The sequence below is a fragment of the Triturus cristatus genome, chromosome 9, assembly GCF_964204655.1.
Source record: "Triturus cristatus chromosome 9, aTriCri1.1, whole genome shotgun sequence".
NCBI classification, from domain to species: Eukaryota; Metazoa; Chordata; class Amphibia; order Caudata; family Salamandridae; genus Triturus; species Triturus cristatus.
This window is the reverse complement of record NC_140592.1, coordinates 848,844,007-848,859,921: the sequence shown is the minus strand read 5'-3', so window position 1 is coordinate 848,859,921 and position 15,915 is coordinate 848,844,007. Positions and strand designations below refer to the sequence as shown.

General features: G+C 41.6%; 1 protein-coding gene across 5 annotated transcripts in view; it reads left to right on the top strand.

Annotated features, from left to right (window-relative positions):
- EXOC3L4 (exocyst complex component 3 like 4) overlaps nucleotides 1-9,317 on the top strand; it is a 486,275-nt gene extending 476,958 nt beyond the window's left edge. For all 5 annotated transcript variants that reach the window (XM_085626317.1, XM_085626315.1, XM_085626318.1 and 2 more), the window contains one exon: nucleotides 4,645-9,317. In XM_085626317.1, the coding sequence (XP_085482443.1) occupies nucleotides 4,645-4,825 (181 nt within the window). In that variant the 3' untranslated portion in view covers nucleotides 4,826-9,317. The remainder of the gene's footprint in view (nucleotides 1-4,644) is intronic.
- The last annotated feature ends 6,598 nt before the right edge of the window (nucleotides 9,318-15,915 follow it).

The following is a 15,915-nucleotide window of genomic DNA, read 5'->3' as shown; positions in this document are numbered from 1 at the left end:
GCCCATTGACATTAAAGGACCAGACAGCAAGGCATTTATTTTGATGTTGCATCATTATACACAGAAGAGCAACATGTAGTCGATTGGACTGTTAGGAGGCAAGCCAAAACCAAATGGCAGTGGCTCTACAGTAACTTTCCCCCTCTGCCTTTAAGATTAGACAGTGCTAATGAGCTGTGTGCAGTCGACAAAACATCACTAAAATAAGTGTGATGTATCACTGGTAGGTTGAGAGGGACAAAAAGATGGAAAAAAGAACTTTAAGATGGGTGAGTAGCATCTGTCGCTGAATATGCATACATCCTTTGTACTGTCCCAAATGGGCAATTTCAGTAATCCAGAACCATAGCATGCCAACTAGTAGGGGTGTTGTAGCTTAAATGGAGTGGAAAAAAGCCTTGTGGAAAATCTAAAAAGGCATCTTAATTAAACTTTGAGTGGAGTATGGGATTTGGCTCTTTCTGTAGGTTGCTGCGGATTATTGCTCTTATTATCCCAGTCTTGGTTCCTGCATCTGCCCGGTAGATCTTGTTCATGCGATTCTGAGTTGCACATTTCTCAAATGGCTGGGCCCACGTCCATCGCACTAAGGTTCTGCCACAGACTCTCCAGCCACTGCTCCTGTTCATTCGGATTATAAAATTAATTGGTTTTGCCGTTTTGTGTGACTATCATAACTGAATCCAAAAGATCATACCAAAGATTCTACTTTGTGAGAAGGTCCAGTAGGACCAGGATTTTCTTCCGTATAATATGTGTTTCATATTAAAAGCTGCTTATAGAGAAATGAGGAAAGGAAACAGATTATGTCCTGTTATCCTCATCATCCGACACCCTGAAAAATCAGACATTGTGCCTGTGGAAATCATCTTCCAAGGCTGTAAGCTTCTTTTGAGCGTTCCTCAGGTCCAGGCTCCAATCAGGTGGGGTTTCCAGTTTAGTCTCCAAGACTTCTACATGCTTCTCTATGATATCTATTCATTACTGCATTCCAACAATGTGCCCCTCTAGCAATCTCGATTCACTGTTGGTGTTGGTTGTTGAATGCTCTTCTATCGTATTGGATGATCATATAGTTTTAAGTTCTGTCATAGTAGAGTCTAATTTCACTGTTGCAGACATGTTCATGGCTTTATTGGGTGGCTTACTGAGAGCAACAGCTTCAGAGAATAGTAACTGCCTGGAGGGTTCAGAACTGGACATTGATCACTCTGTGAGAAGCTGATGTCTAAACAACTCCGGCGTGCATCCGCTAGCCCTGCCTACCAGGATCAGTTGGTTCACTTATCAATGGAGGAACATAAGGGAGCATCACATTGTTCAGGCCTGACCCCAAAAGGTACCAAGCAGAACCATCAAAACGTAAGAACACTGCAGCCATGCATAGTTTATGAGCAGTCCAGCAGGGGGGCAGCAGATCTTTGCAGAAATGGACAGGTCTCTGGGCTGTAAACTAGAGGACAATCATCTATCCCATGTAATCATGTGGCAGGGGCCTAGTTAATTCTTCCTGAATGCTCCCCAATCCAAGATGTCGGGCACATTCTGACGTTCCTCCACCGGGTTCGATTACAGTAGGAGCATGCACCGAGGCCTGTCTGCATTCTCCTGTAAGGCACATCCAAATGAGGTATCACCTGATGTTAATGTGCTGCATCAGCTTTCACTTGTCCCATGGCTTACTTCAGTCCCTGTGTTAATTGCAGGAGGAGTCTTGCTGGGAAGGTAGCACCAGCACCTCCTGCGAGATAGACGGGAACACACCTGTAAGGGCGGGTCATCTGTGTGGGCACAGGGAACAGCAATAGAGTCTACAGAGTAGGCCCATGTCACAGGCCATTATGGACAATCACCCGACAACTGTAGAGGCAACGGCTATGTAAGCCTCCAGGAATACCGTACTCCGAGTCCACTCCACAAACCCCATTCATGGCTTTCCCCCACTGGGCACTGGAATTTAAGCAGTATACAATCAGTATCAGGTGGAATACTTCAGAGCTTTTCTAGGGAGCCAACATTCATACGTATAGCTTTGCCTCCCTATGCATTTATCCAATGTGCCAAAGATACTGAGTTTAGTAATAGTAGTTATTTGTACAACTCTAAATGTGGAGTTACCAATACTATAATGTAGTCAAAGGGCATTTTGCTAAATGTGTACTTTCTTGCACACTAGAATCCAACAATGGAGAGAAATAAATCGATAATAACAAATGTTGTACTATTCGGTATTCCCATACTTCTCCTGATACAAAAACAGTATCCCACTTATATGGCCGAGCCTATCGCCTGTATCCCCAAAGGTTCCAATACTCAGTATGCAGACATAAAAATATTTGTCATGCCAGTTGACCCATTCAGGCAATGTAGATAACTGCAGTATATGGTCCTTGGCTCAGCTGCGACCCAGGTAAACTTACAAACACAGACAGCTCTGAAAAATAGACACCTATGAGAGTCCTGGGTGGTGTAACGTGCGGATGCCACAATGTTTCTTACCCAGAATGTCCCACAAACCTCAACCTTTGGCTAGAATCACACATTTTCCTCTCACTTTTGTGATTGAGAGTCCAGAATCTGCAGTTTCTGCTACTCAGCATTCCTACACTTCTCCCAATGAAACCGATAATGGCTTGTGTGGCTATGGCCAACATGATAATCCCTAAAACACAATGTGAAAACACCACAGTTTCACGATTAAAAAATGTAAGCATTTTTGTGCTGTGGGTAGCTGCTGTATTTTGGCCTGGGCTCAGCCGCCACACAGGGAATCCTATTAAACCTAGACATTTCTGACACCCAAGAGAGTCCAAGGTGGTGTGACTTGCATGGATCCATGATATTCAATACCCAAAATGCCATGCAAAACTAAAACTTTGGATAAAATCATGCATTTCCCTTCAGGGATCTGTAGGGAACACAAAATTCCTATCACCTAGCATTTCCACACTTTTGATTGATGTTCTTTTTTTTTTGCAGGGGGAGAACTCACTTCCTACTCCCAAAGTATCCATGGTGCTAGTGGTTGGATCCCTCTTTTGGGATTACAGTTCTGTGGTGATCCCCAAGCAGGGATCCACTAGGGACCCACATTGTCTACTTTCCGGTGGCATGTCTCCCACATAAATCAATGTTTGGAGACAGAGTTATGCTCCTGAGCACCGAAGAAGGTGAAAGCAGACCATGCCCAAAGGTGCCGTCTGCTTTCACTATTGTCACTGTGAAATCAGCTTGCTGTGCGTCACAGTAAAAAAAAAAGAAAAATAATCAGGACATGAGGGAAGCTCTTTTCCTGCTTTCTGAAATTCTTTTTTTTTTTTACCAATGCGCAGGATGAACGATTTACTTCCGCCACACTACAAATGCAATACAGTGAACAGTTTGTCTACTACATTAAAGTGGTAAAGGAATCAAAGCTTATAGGTACCCTTTAATCTTTCTTTGTGGGTGCTGATTCAGACCAACCTTACACAAAAATGCTTATGGGTTCTCCACCATCCCACTGAGCTTCAAGTCATAAATCAATGGCTTCCGAGTGACTTGAACTCCGTGACCTACTCCTACCACTATCATTTGTTCAAACTGTAAATTTTTGGAACATCTTATCTAGTGGTCTTATCTGGTTTGACTGGAGTCCTCAAGCAAACCTAATAAATCTAATTTAGCACTTGGCCCCCTTAGCAGCGATAGTTTCAATATTGCCCAAACATTTGAGACCAGTCCTCGAGGTCCCATAATCTGGCTTAAGAGGAATGAACATTGGGTCTACCACTGGGCCCAGTACTTTGAATCAGGAAAAATGAGAAAGAACATTAGCTGCAACATTCTTTTTGAAATACTTTCATGCATTCTTTACACAATACATTCATGTCTCACCCGAAATTCAAGGATGATGCAAGCTGACCTTAACTATGTGACTCAGGAGACCGTAGACAGTTGGACATCTGACTGACTGTGTATTTATTGCATGCACTACTGCCAAAGTCTGATGAGAAATAGGGGCATATGTATACTCTTCAAAATATTTACCCAGATAAAACCCCAAAGAAGGCTTTCTTAAAATTGACAATGGATTTCTATTGGGGGTAGCCAGAGAGATCCCTGGATTGCTCATTGGTACGCCTGACACTATCCTTTCTGCCTGTGGTCTTATGGGTCATAAAAGCAGCAGAGGAAATGAAAGTAAACTGGGATTTAAGCTCCCTGGATTCCTTCTGTAGTTTCCTCTGCCTACTTTTCCTCCAACCTGCTTCAGCAAATAGTAAATTATTGAGGTGTTAGAGGTGCAACAAGGATTCAACTATAGGAGATCCTCAGCATCAAATGCTACTTATCGTTTGCGTGTACACTGGCATTTTAGTGATTGATCCTTGTTTTCCTTTAGATATTGATCCCTGTTTTCCCTTAGATACTGCTGTCCTCTGCATGCTTACTTGCATATTCTGGGACTGTTAAAAGCACACAATAAATGTAAATACGTTTGTAATAAACAGACAGATAAACAGACAGGTTTGTTATTTTACCTATTTACATTTTGTATCCAGGGTAATTTGTGCCACTACCTCGTGGGTAAAAGGCACCTGAAAAGTTTAACAAATATATATACTAAAATTTAACCATTTCATGATTCTTTTACTTTCTCAGTGAGGAGCATGTATCTACGATTCTTTACCTACAAGGAACAGGAAGGCGCAAGAAAATGTCAATGCTCCACCACTTTAAGAAACTTAAAAAGGATACAGGAACAATGCCAGATGCAGATAGGTCGCTCTTTCTAACAATTGAGGTGCCCACTCAAGTTCAGTGTATTTCTTTTTTAATTTAACATAAAGGGTATTAGGCGACCATGCTGCTAATATTAAGATTGGGACCATATAATATTTACACCAACAAGCTTATTTATTGTAAATATGTCCACATTTCACCCTTTGACAATATCAAGGTAGAAAATTGAGCTGTTTTTCTCAGAGATACTATTCCTCCTGGCTAATAAAAACTATTGTATTCGTTGAATGAAACTGTTGAATTTGGTTATATATAGAATAATGTAAAAATGTAAAAAGAAATGTGGAAATTTTTTAAAAACTTAATGTTCAATGCTCATCTCAAGTCACTTGTTCTTAAATACAAAGTTTCACAGATGCACGGGTCCCAATTCACAAAGGTCTTCCAACTTTGCAGTCGTGTGTTACTGGAGTGGATACCTCTGCCATGGAAATTGAGCACTCCTATGGAAAAGTGTTGTTTTCTATGGGAGTGTTTTGCAGTGCCAGTTGTTGGCCATGTTTTGTCCTTGACGTATTCCAAGGCTGGGCTGGACTACATATACAACTGTTTTCACGCCTTTAAGACTTTTGTATTACCATGTACCTCCAAACCCTTCCTTACACTTCCATAAATCTTTCCCGTTCAGTAGTAAGTTTTCCTTATTTTCCAGCTAGTCTGTCCCACATTTACTACCAAAAAGTATACCTACATGTGGGGAGATCTCCGCAACCGTGGCAGAGGTCTCTGCACAAAAGAGATAGGAGAGGCAGAAGCGGAGGTCTCCGGTCAGAGGTTTTTGAATTGCATTTTGTAGTAAGTAGTACTACTGTAATACTTCTTTAAGTGCAGCAAAATGCAGTTTGAGAATCGGGCTCATGATGTGGGGCAATTTTGCATGGATCTTATCTCGCTGCTAGCCTGCCCAATTTAGACTGGTTTCACATTAAATCCACACTGGTAACCTGCTTAATGTACCAAATGTATCGCAATTTATTAAAAAATGCACTTTACCTCTATCTAAATACAGCCCTCTTCTGACGAAAATATAGTAGAAAACGCTGGGCACCAGATGAAATATTCGAAATCCATTCTGCAAGAACATCAATATATAAGAGTATTTCGTTGAAAAGTAGGGGGTTTGCTCCTTTTATTAAACTGTAAATGCAAGAAAAAAATCCAAAATATGTTTGTTTCTATTTCTGACATAAACTTTTTCACTGATTCCAAGTGTAAGAGTTAGATTTGGTGTGACATTCCATTTCTTAATTGAGAAGACAATTTCTATCTACATTGCTCCCCTTGAGATCGACTGACTAAACGTTTCACTGGTATTATGTTTGAATAGAAAAAATCTAAATTATTACACACTGAACATAACATTTATTCATGGGTCAAGTAAATATTTACATGCAAAAGTGTCAACTGCATTTGTGTAAATTATGAAAAATAGGCATAAAATATTCTCATATGTTTCTAGCAAATGTGTAGATTTGGTGAACATCAATGTAGTCAAATGTTTTTGATATTTACAAACATTTTTCAAAGCTTTTCTTATTGATAATGGCACATCTATCTTGCTCAAGAAAGACCAAAGCATAAGTGATTCTAAATGTATGGACAAATGTGCCATTATTCACCATTTATATAAGACATAAAAATATGCTATGAAAAAAATTTCTTTCATGAAAAAGGAAAGAAAAAACATTCTATAATTCGTTAACATTCTAGCACATGCAAACACTAGCCAATATATTGATCTCTCATGTATATAAAAAAAGGCTCAACTGTGTTTGTGTTAAACCCTTTTCCTATTTGCAGAACTAGTGCCATGGAACATTAATGCAAATTAATTCAGAGTTAGCCACTGAGGTTTTATGCAAGAAATCCATAAATTCTAATGCTGAGGTGATGTAGCCTGGTCATGTCAAAATTTGCAACTGTATTTGTAAATGGGCCACTGAGTATATAGTAGACAGTTGTATATGTTCCATACATTCCTAACTTAGACAGTTAAAGTAAAAGAATCCAATTTGCCTCTACAAGAAAAGTAGGATTCATTCACTAGAGAGGCCATTATCATTGCTCTGACCAATCCCTATTCCCCTTTAACATTTTGAGATGTGCTATAAAGGCAATAAAGGCCAACAAAAGCCTAAATATAGTTGGAAGAGTTCTTTACTCTCATCATATGACACACAAGCCCACTTCCAGGCCTACAACTTATCTCTTAGGGTAATCAGAAAGGACACTGCCCACCTCCAGAGCCCTGCTAACAAAGGTAAATCCTCACAATGATTCTGCAACAATCGCAGTGGAGATAGAAGAAAACTGGGAATAGCAAAAAGAGCAGTCAAAGATTCCACTCTAGCCAATTCTCTGAAACACATAAAAGGGAAAAGACGAGTATAGGGAGACTCTGTGCTGGCAGCCAAAGTCCTTTGCCGTAACTAACAAATAAATGGTCTAAAAACAGATCCAAAACCCCTTTTTGAGATTACCAACTAGAAAATGCAAATATTAGCACCACAGGTGCCTGTTCAATTAAGTGCCACAATTTTAGATACTTTTTTCTTTGACAGGATCAATAAAATCAGAGATTAATTCACACACTACAAGAATATAACCAAACATTAACCTGTTGGAGCAATTTCTCACTAAGGCACACTTGTTACTATCATAGCTGATATGATTACCTCAGGGTTCACTGATGACCAGGTCCCATATTTTTCACCAAAGAGCTATTCCAAACCTTGTTCCCACATTTGCTCCTTCTTACAAATTTCTTCCCCAAAATGGCCTAGTCCTGATTGTTTTAAAAACAGAACGTATCAAAGTGTTCTTAGAAAACCCCACCTGCATTGGCAAGCTTTACTGAAAAAATGTGTTGTCTCACTACTTAAGGACCACATTCAGGATAATGGCTTACTTGGAACTTACCATTCTCGTTTTAGACCTGGGCATAGCACAGAAACTGCCTTTCTACAGATCATTAAAAATACACTTAGAAACATCAAAAACATTACTGCTTGCCTATTCCTTTTTAATCAACTTTCAGTACTGTAGACCGCGATAAACCATTTGGAAATGATGTGGAATTATGTGAAAATGTTTTTAAATGATTCAAATTCTACCTCTTGAAAAAGTCCTTTTGTGTATAATTTGGAAAATCTTTCTCTGGCACCATTCATGTGGTGTTCCTCAGAGAGCTTCTTCTCAATTACACTCTTCAACCTATATGTTGAGCCCCTTCCACAATTATGCAGATAAACCACAGCCAAAGATCCTAATTCACAGTTTGTTAATATCCAGTATTTGATGGAGCAAACACTCAAATTAAATGCCACAAAAATAGAATGTTTCCTTATCACAAGTCAAACTAAAACCTCTGTGCATACATTGGCAAAAGTTTTAAAATAAGTAAATTTTACATCCAAAATGGCTACCTCTGCAAAATCCCTGTGCTTTCCACTCAATTCCAACCTATATTTCAAAAATGACATTCAAGCGATAGCATCAAAATTTTACCTAGAAGAAATAAAGAAAAAGCAATAGATCTTTTTTTTCCTACTCCTTAGTCAAAGCTTTAGGCATCTCCTGTTTACACTGCAAATGATCCCTCCTTACAGCCGTAACAAAAAAAAATCACCTTACACCCAATAAAAAGCTGTTTTGCATGCAGCAGCGCAATTCATAGCCAACACAACAAATCTGAGCAAATCTCTCCTGCACTACCAGTACTTAACCAGCTCATTTACAAAGCCATTTGCTCATTCAAACAGTTTGTTTTGCTAAAGAAGTCATCCATCTTAATACCTCAAAATGTTCATATAAGATACACAAAGTCCTAGTAGAATCAACATTTCCAAGAAGCAGAATTAAACTCCTACTTTACACTACACATGAAAAAAGGAACTACCTTATCCAGATCCTTCTCAGGACACACACTCAGAACCTGGAATGCCATTTCAGCATACACCAAAAGTGCAACCTCCTTCCCAATTTTTCAAAGAAAAGTACTCACAACCTCCTAAAAAGCAAATTGCTAGATGGTTGAGTCCTATTGCTTGTTTCTTAATCTGTCTAAAGCTACTCACTATATTTCAAGATGACAGTGTCCCTAATATGAAGTTAGTGATGCACTTTTTTACTGAAAAGCTTTACTCTAAATGAAAAGACATCCAAAATGTTATTGTGTTAATGAAAATTGATGGTTCTATTAATAAGAGAAATTTTAATGTCAATGTAAGACCTTATGTAACTGTAAATATATATATATATAATACAATGTATGTTTATGCCTAGAATGTGTAAATAAAGATAATTTTGAGTACATGGAATCAAAATGTTAGAGAAATGAAGTGATGTAATGTAAATGAAGTGATGTAATATAAATTGCCCTCTGAACCTTAATTGTAAACAGCTTCTGTCATTATATTATGTGCACTACTGTAAATCATAATGCAGTGTGAAGCAATCCGAAACCCACAAGGGTTAACTCCACACTTTAACAAACAACTGTAAAAAAACAAATAAAAAACTTTTGTCCTTTATGTAGCTTGTCCGGATAAGATGTGGTTTATTGTTCGATAGGGTTCCTCAGCCTATATTTTTGATGCTATACAATTCAAAACTAGATTTATAACTAGTCTATGCAAAAAAACTGAGATTATGTTATTAGGCGACATTGGGTAACTTATGTAGATATTTGAACACAAGATGCACCGTTCAGGTGCTGCATTTTGTGAACTGTTAGTAAATCTGGGCCTTTACTTCCTAACTTGCTAGGGAGCTTAACATATGCTCTGACCTGGGAATGCAGCCCGGGTGCTCCATGTGTCAGCTGCATATGCCAATTTCTGTTTACAGAGAGAGCCAGCATACACCATTTGCTCTACATTCATGGCAAATGATAACATCAGATCAGCTGAGATTATGCTCCTGCAGTGACACATTTACCAGCATGATATTGAAGGTGAGTTGGTTTATACCTCCATCATGTTCATTTTGGGAAAAAAAGCTGCCTGTATGTATTTACAAGTCATGCTAAATGTGTCTTTTACCTCGTTGAGGTGTAATAAAAGCGTATTGCAACACGCACAAAAATGCTAAGCTCAGGTTGCCGAATTCACCAAGGTAACTAACAATTTTTAGTAAGTGTGCACTTTGGAGTTAGTTTACTACTTTTCAATATTCACAAACACCCAGTATAAATTTAAAACAAAAGTGTAACTTACATGTTTCGAACCCTCATTTGAAATTTAAAACTGTATGGTTACAGCATGTAACTTACAACCATATTTTACGGCTGGTAGAGACTCCGAACTTTTGACAGAGACTCGGCAATCAGGGCTGAGATTTCCGCACATACAATATAGGACAGGCATAGGTGTAACTGTGTACGTAGTTTGTGAATAGCGTATTATAGTATGTTTTCGGTACTGCAAAACGTACTACAAGGTGCTGTGTAAATCAGTCCCATTATTTGTTTACCCCTGTATGTTTGCTCTCAACTATTTACTGCTTAATTACTGCTTTCTGTGAATCTGGGGCGAGACACAGCATAAACTACGACCGCTGAACAACGCGTTCCTTTTGCAACATAAGCAGAAAAATGAATGTGTTTGTACCACGCATTCCATTTACAATGCAAGTTGTTAGAATGGCATGCGCTAAGTAAAGGGGTGTTCGACTTTAAAGTCCAACGCTTTCCCTACTATTGCAGGGACTGGAGTTTGAATAGTAAATGATACTATTCCAAAGTCCAGCGTCAGCCTAAGGGCTAGTCATTGTAACAACTTGCAATGTAAATGGAATGCGTGATTCAGACACATTTTTTGTTTCACCTGCATTGTTATGGAATGCATGAGAAAGGAAAGCATGGTTGTGTCATACAACCATCTGGAGCTTGTAGCTGCTTACAAGAGTAAACTTCGAATGCCTTCATTATCAATACTGTCTCTTCTCTGCCCCTTGCTCAGAGAGAGCAAACATTTAAGTCAAACATAAAGCAGCACACACTGTTTAAGTGAGGCCATAGGAAAATCAGGTGTTGTGCCACGCAACGTAATTGGTGATAGCTGGGTAGCTAATGGTAATGATTTCCCATTTGTTCTCCCATCACACCCTGCTGTCAATTCCTACTCCACATGGTTGACACCATGCCCAGATCTTCTTCTGTTGGAGACATTGGAGAACTTATCTACTCTTAATATATTATGATGGATATCACCATGATTTTAGGGGAATGCATATCAGACACCAAGACCAAATTAAGAGGTGGTAAAAAACAAAGACTTCTACTCTGCAAACAAGCACACCACTAATGCCAGATGTGGTACCTGAAGTAGTAAGCAGGAGAGTGTCATTGAAAATAAGCAAAGATGTATATCAAAATTAGATTATGTTCTGAATTGATGTACTTGCATTTCCAGACTTTCTAAAAATCCTTATCCAGTCCAGAACTGATTGGTTTAGACAGGGTGCCATAGGCCCTGCAAGCAAAGAAAATGGCTCCACCTTTAGTCCATTAGGAGGGTAAGAAAAAGCCAAAAGACCATAAGCTGTCTGCATTGGTGCCTTTACACGCTGCCACTGCACATCCTGCAATAATGACAACTATGCCCCAGCCAGAATAACTGCAAGCAATCAAACATTCAGGACCCTTGAAATGGACAACTGGAACACTCAGCAGGAAATTAACTAAGTAACCCAAAAACAAGACCCACATTTTGCCATATCTCCTGGTACCTAAAGAAGATAGTAGAACCTGCTCACAAATGGGCTTGTCACCATCAAGGGCATTAAAAGCCTATTGCACCATAATGATTTTCCGATATGTGGGCCAACCCAGGCCAGCAGGAATAGTTCAGCAGTGCAAGCATTAATCCCACTGTTGCCTGTATAGGTAAGTCATAGCATCTTGTTCGGATCAGTAGGGACAGGGCCTGTACAACTTATAAACAGAGAACGTAATCAAACAACAATCCATATCAGCAGTAGTCGTACAACAGGTACTGGATCCTCCCAGCAGTCCTGTAATATGGAGGCCCTTTGCAACCCCCTCCCTGGAATGATCGACCATATAATGCAGAGTATACAAGTGCCTCATCCTTGAAATCACTCAGTTCAAAGCTCCCCCAACACTCCTAAGCGTCAACACAAAGGTAGAGGCTAGTCTTCTTCAAAAACTGAGGGCTGCATATGACTGACCCAATACCTCAGTCCTAAATGTTCAGGTCTTCTTGAGGGGTCTGCAAAGCATCCATAGTACCATTCCAGTCTGCTACTATTTGTCTCTTTCGTAGCCCACTCGCTTCCTCATGCTGCACTGCCTGAGCCTCAGCTCAGCCCCATTTAAGTGTTGCCACTCACCACTGTCCCTCCCCCGGTGGTACCCCAGCTTTCGGGTACATGACAATCAGTCTGCAAAACCATCAACATCGCTAAGTCAATTAAGTGGTTTGTTGCGCACCCTGCACACCTGCTCCTATGTCACTGGCCACGTTATAGAGGTCTCTGCGGCCCTTTTGTTCACCAAGCCTATTAGTGACTGCTAACCAGAGGGCACAAGCCTGTGAAAAAGTCCTGAACATGTGTGCCATGTCGGCTTTGGGCTCCATGCAGTGTGGGCAAGTTAACACAGATCCTGGTAAGATCCTGTGGAGCCTTGCTGGAGTGATGTAGCCCCTGTGTAGTATGTTGTGCTGTATGTATTGATACCGAGCATTGTGGGTGAACTAAGGGGATATATAAGGGCACTGCCCCATTCATTTTGCGGCAATTCCCAGCTCAGGTTCACCACCCAAACCTTGTCAGGTGCTATTAAGGGGTCCTGTATCATGTGTGAAAGGGGCCCAAATCAGCCATGTTATCAAGTGGCGGTCGTCCCCCATAGTGTCCGTTGTCTGTATGAGTTGGTGTTGAGCAGGTTCTGTATCGGTAGTGTGCTATAGTCTTCCAAGTTCCACCACCAGTTGGCTTTAGGCCAGAAAGTGCCCTGCCAGGAGGACTCATTCATATCTCAGCTGGTCAAAAGAGATCAGCATCTCTTCCTGAAACATTTTCCCGAGGTGCCCACCCCAGCCTCTTTACATAGTGCTACTCTTGCACCTCGATTAGCCTTTTGAATGATCTGATAGAACCCAGTCAGATCCCCAGTGTGTATTGAGGCATAACTGTCATGAGGCATAAAACCTTCTGGAAGCTACCATAGGACACTTGCAATAACCCTCCGGCCTGCTGGGGTATCATCCCCTGCAGGAGGAAAACCTCTTGTATAATCCGCTGTGCGTGGGGCTCTGGGGCTAGTCCCTATTCGTCTAAGTAGTGATCTGCCAACCAACGAGTAGGCCATTGCAACTGTGCTGCCAAGTAATAATATTCGAAGTTAGGAGCTCCTAGGCCTCCCTTATCTACCGAGAGTTGCATCTTGGTCAATATAATGTGACATTGCCCTTATTCCACAGGAAACCCCCCTGTATTGTATGCAATGTACCAAAAGTGTTGCGAGGGATGTTCACTGGGAGATTGTGAAAAAAATATAAAAGACGGGGGAGTATCGCCATTTTTTAGAAGGAACCCCTGCCCTGCACAGAGAGCATACACCAAAATGTAATCTGCAGTCAGAGGGAGGCCACTGCCCTTGTGGGATTACTATAGATGAGGTCATGTGTAGTATGACAGATGTTGATTCCCAGATAGCACATAAAGAGAATGTGCATCGAGCCTGAAACACTGCAGCGGGCAATCCAGGTGAACTGGGAATAGACAAGTTTTAGACCAGTTCACTCCTAGCCCTAAGGCAGCTCGGAACTCTGTCAACACACTCACTGTCTTGTTGATGCACTTTTGGGCATCTCTTACAGAGATTAAAACATTATCCGTGTACAGCAAGACCACTTGTGTGGATCACACTAAGGGTATACGCCAGGTCTGACCAATCTGCCGGAGCCTCTGCACTAGCGGCTCAATCTCCACGGCAAAGAGCGGGGAAAGTGGACACTCCTGATGGATGCCTCTGCTGAGATGCATTGCTGTGGTCTCCTAATAAAGGAGTCGCATGAACCCTTGCAGCCGGCCATCAATGCTCTTTTTGGTGAGAACTGCAAACAAGTACTCCCAGTTGACGGTATCAAAAGCCTTTTCCAGGTCTAGCAGAAGGCATTCCGCATAGGGACACTGCGCTGGTGCCATCGCCAACACCCGGTAGAGTTGGCAGATATTAAGCGTCGTGAATCGTGAATCGACCTGCGATGAACCCGTTTTGATCCGGATGGGCCAGCTGTGGGAGATGCTCAAGTAGCTGCACTGCAATGATTTTACTTAAATTCTCTTGTAATTCATTGCCATCATCAACAGGGGCCAATAGGATGCCAGCTCCAATGGCTCCCTCACTAGTTTTGTAAGTGAGACGAGTAACACCTCACAGAGTGTCTGAGGCAAACGCTCTGCAGTGAGGGCTACTGTTTATGGTTCCAACAGTTTAGGGGCTGTAGTACCTCATATGCATTTTAGAATTTGAGAGGAAACCCATCTAGTCCCAGGGTGTTGTTTGTGGTGGCTCCCCAAATGTCTCCCCTGATTTTCTGCTCCATTATTGGGTTAAGGGCCAGATGTACGACCCTTCCATTTTGCGACTCACAAATTGCATCATTTTGCGACTAGCAATAATAATATTCATGAGGCAGGTCGCAATTTGCAACTCCATTGGGAATGGCCAGGACTCACAGGGATGGTGGCTTGATAGGGTCAGCAAACCAACATGTCTGTGACTGCTTTTTAAATGAAGCATTTAAAAAATATATATATCTTTTTAAAACAAAAATAAAACGTTTCTGTTTCAATTGTTAAGTGTAGGCACTGGTCTGTGGGCTGCCATGGGCAGCCAGCCACAAAGGGGAAGCAGTCCCCTGGGGACCCCTTCCCGAGTGACTTACCACCTTTTTATAATGGGTGGTAAACTGCGAGTGTTTTGTGACCACAATAGCGGTTGCAAAACAATCGTATATTGAAGTGCGACTCGCTGTTAGGAAGGGACGCCTTTGGCACGCTCCTTCCTAATAGCGAGTCACAAACCGTATTTTGCGAGTCCGTAATAGGTTACCGACTCACAAACTAGGGTTTGTACATATGGCAGACCTATTTTGCGGTCGCAAATGGGCTGATCTCCTCTTTTGCGACCGCAAAAACGGTCGTACATCTGGCCCCAAGTTCCTCTCTCCCCATTGGGTCAATGACTGATGCGTAACCACGCCAAGGAAATCCCTGATCTATGCCTGATGATACACCCAGGTGGGAGGATCATAGATAGAATGGTAATGGATGGTAAATGCCTCATGTATCTGGATTTGACTTTTGATGAGCTGCATTGCTACCCGTATCACAGTAATGCAAGCAGTGTCCATCGCACTCCGCAGTAGCCATGCCAACAGACGACCTGGCTTATCACCTCCAGAATGTATCTTTGCCTTATAGGCCCTATAATAAAGACACCTCAATGATTCAATGAATCAAGCCAGCCTCTCCCGTGCTTCGGTGAGAGCCGGCCTCCCTAAAGGATCATCCTGCACAGCAGTTTTGAAGGTTCCTAGTGACGTCTCCATCGCCATCTAGGTCAATTCACAGTGCAAGGCAGCATGGTCGCCCATCACTGCATGTATGCAGTGTCCCGTTAACCTCACTTTTATTGCCTCCCATACCATCAATCAAGTGATAGCAGAGTACCAATTGTCAATTAACTAGCTAGATAGGCCAAAGCTTGTAGAGTTCCAGCATTATAGGTCCTCCAAAGCACTTGGTTGTAGACACCAAGTTGGTACCGGTGGGAGAGGTTCACTCCACTTGACCAGGAGCTGAAGTGGGTTAGGGTCGGACAGGTCCAAATATTCGCACTGGCCACCTTTAACCGGGTGGCATGATGACAGAGAATGCCATCCAGATGCACATGGAGGTCATGCGGTGTCGAGTAATATGAATACTCGCTGACATCTAGCTGTAGTTTAAGGGTGGGTGAAAAATTCCACTCCACCAGCAGAGTTCGTGGAGTTTTTCCCATTCTGCGCTCTGCTTGGAGTGCTGAGTTCCAGCAAAACTCTGCCAACCACCGCGTGCCATAGTTTTTTCTCACGTGTGGCTTGCCAACTTTAAGTT